This window comes from Nicotiana tomentosiformis, chromosome 9 (assembly GCF_000390325.3).
Source record: "Nicotiana tomentosiformis chromosome 9, ASM39032v3, whole genome shotgun sequence".
NCBI classification, from domain to species: Eukaryota; Viridiplantae; Streptophyta; class Magnoliopsida; order Solanales; family Solanaceae; genus Nicotiana; species Nicotiana tomentosiformis.
In genome coordinates, this window is record NC_090820.1 from 92417198 (window position 1) to 92420526 (window position 3329).

Genomic DNA, 3329 nt, shown 5'->3' on the forward strand with positions numbered 1-3329 from the left:
CGTGAACGGCCGAATATCACAACGGAAATCTCTGCACGTATCGATAAGGAACCGGCAATCAATGAATCAAAAGATTTTTTTTACCTTTTATAGAGTTGTACCTAAAGTAGAGCTCCCCTACTATATAAAGGGGGTCTGATAATTCATGAAGCACATTGTAACACGCACTCAAAATCAATATATTATTATTTTTCTTTGTCTTTAACTCTTGTTCTTTTTCATCTGTACCGGTCGTGGTGAGCCCGGCTCGAGAGTGACTATTTAACTAAGGCTGAAACTATCCAATTCGTGTGGTTTGAATTTATTTTATATTTGTTTATTCAATAGTAACTTAATTTATCGCTTTGCATCAGGTTAATCCGCGTATCCTTAAAATCACTTACAAATTTAATTATTATCCGATTTTGAGGGTAAACAAGGTCAAATATACTTACATGTGGCTTCCGCCGTTAGTAGGAGAGGCATATTTGGACAATATAATTTTAATTATTCAGGGGTATAGTTGAACCAGAAGAAAATAATAATAAGGGTATTTCAACAGGTATTTATAGACCTTGTCTAATAGATCAAGGACAATTTTGGTCCTGTTTCGTTAAATATAGTCGACTTCTTGTTAGTATGTTGCAGTTTCGTATCCTTTGTCCCATTATCATGAAGGTCAACAAACTAGATCTATATGATATCAAAACTGAAAATAAAAAGAAAATATAATACAACAACTTTCTTATAATTTATTCATTAAATAATAGTTGCACATAACCAAACTATAAAGTTTTGAAACTGCAAATACATAATCTTTTTGCATGTAAAAATTAAGCAAACATTTGAAAGATTCAAAGATTCAAGAATAGTCGTCGCTAGATTCGCGTTCCCTTTTAAGACTATCAAGAATTTCAAAGATCGTTTTAATCAGAAGGAAAAGTTGAGCATGTCCATGCTTAATTTCTCCATCATAAGAGTCTCCATAAAACCACAGCTATAATTTGGGACAGCCATTGGCATTATCTTCTTATTGTAAGTGCCAATAAATTGGTGATTAAGTTGGCAATTTGAAGAAATAGGCAGCATTGGAAGGTTTTCACAGTTGCAAATTTCAATCATATAGCCATCTGGATCATGGAAAAATACTTGATCTACTTTGATTCCTTCATCTTCTACCACTGCAGTTACATATCTCATTCCCATCTCTTTCAACTTCCTCTTCACCAATTCAACATCAGTGCACTGCTTAATATCAAAAGGATTTAGGTTTTTTTTTTATATATATATATATATATATATATATATATATATATATATATATATATATATATATATGCTGACACTAATATTAGAGCAATTTACTTACAATTTTCTATATATGTTCCATTTCATGTGACGAGGTTCCGAATACATATATTCTTTAAATCTTTTGAAATAAAAATTTATATTTAGGAACTTTTACACAGAAATTTCTATAAGTGATCATAGTAATAATTATTATTCAAAATATTTAAAAGCTACTTTTAAAACCATGGCCAAATTAGAAAATTCTCTTTAATTTTCCAAATAGTAATATAATAGTGTCACACAAATTAGAATAGAGAGAGCATTTATTATAATTATTAATTAAATAAAGTTACATACAACTATTTTAGGTATCTCATTATATAAAACTTAAAGTTCATGCCAAAATGTCATATGAATAACAAAAATAACAAGAAAATACATAAAGCTCAATTTATCAGCAGTGGTTTGACTTACCTGAAAGGAAATATGGTTATCCTTTGGATTAATAGGGCGTGGTTCATTGTTGACATCCAAGTCCTCCATAGCTTTATTCTCAAGCAAGTGAATCCCAATGCCATAATTGTAAAGCCTTCAATATTTTAAAGGTAATCTTTTATCAAATTGTTAAGCACTTCAAAATTAAAGATGACATAGGTTACTAAGCTATAATTAATAGATGATTTATATACTCCCTCCATTTATTTTATATTACGGTGTTTTACTGAGTACACAGTTTAAATATTCGTGAAACTTTTGATCGTAAATAGTTCATATTATTTCCGTAAAGATCACGTCATTAAAAGTAAAATAAGAAATTAAATTAGAGTTTTCAAACATTAAAAGGTTCTTTTTAGAACATATAATATAAGCAGGTAAATGTATCATGCGATGGAACATAATTAAGGGTGGAGCTACAATATATACAGGTTTGGACGAACCCACTAACGTTTGCTTAGACCATGTTTTTGTATTAAGAAATTTATATATATATATATATATATATATATATATATATATATATATATATATATATATATATACACAAAAAAATAATATTTAATTACAATCTCAATAACAAAACGAGAGTAGTCAATAACAAGGGCAGAAAACATAAGTTTCAAATCTTGGCTCTGTTTCCGAACAGAATGATGAGCATCATTTAGACTTGAGAAAAGGGAAAGAAAGATAGGGAAAGGAGGGCTAACCAGGCTCCATGGAAATTGAAAGAAGAAGGGCGTTTGACAAGACAGAAGCCCAATACAGCTTCATAGAATTGCACTGAATTCCAAACATCTTTCACCAACAAAGATACATGGTTCAGTGAAAGGAGTGGCAGTTTTTGGTAGATCACTTCCTCAATCTCCATATTCATCTTTTCTCTTCCTCTTTTTCTTCTTCTTCTGCTTATTACTTGTTTGTGCTTGGATCAGCTAGCCTAGAGATGTTGCTTATTTATAAACTGCATTATGGAAAACTTATATAAGTGACATCAAGGAACCTTCCTTTTTTTTTTAAGGAACCTTCCTTTTGCTTTTTTTTTTTTTTGATAGTCGAGGTATCCAAGCTATCTTGCGCGCACCTCGATTAATTCTAAAAAGGTGCTTGTACATCTCTCATCAATGTAGGTATCGAGTATCTATGTCAAATAAGGTTCGGACATATAGAAAGAAATCACATTTTTTCCTCCGCTGAAATTTGAACCTGAGACCTAATAGTTTTCGACATGCTTTATTGACCAATAGACCACACTCCTAGGTGCGAAGAGGTTCGATATCAAGGAACCTTCCTGGCAAGTTCTTATCATAGAGTATGTAGAGGACAAACATTTGTGATATTTAAGATCTTCTTATGAAATTGTTCAGTTGTGTGAAAGTGGATGTAAACCTATTTACATTTGCCATGCCAAGACACCAATAATGCTACTGTACTCGGCGCTATTATATTGTCCTTTAAGTGCTTGAAATGAAAGATACATACGTATATGAAGGGTGGAGCTACCTTTTATGTTTTGGGTTCGTAATTCTGATCCAAACCACGTATTTCACTTAAGAAATTAATTC

The 3329-nt window shown here is 31.1% G+C and overlaps 1 protein-coding gene across 1 annotated transcript; it reads right to left on the minus strand.

The window, feature by feature from the left end:
• Window positions 1-708: 708 nt before the first annotated feature.
• LOC104098188 (glyoxylase I 4-like) lies at window positions 709-2699 on the minus strand. The gene is made up of 3 exons (XM_070185747.1): window positions 2475-2699; window positions 1744-1858; window positions 709-1224 (listed from the first exon to the last, which is right to left on the minus strand). Exons 1-3 carry the CDS (start codon window positions 2639-2641, stop codon window positions 910-912), a joined length of 597 nt encoding a protein of 198 aa, XP_070041848.1. The 5' UTR covers window positions 2642-2699; the 3' UTR covers window positions 709-909.
• Between the last annotated feature and the right edge of the window lie 630 nt (window positions 2700-3329).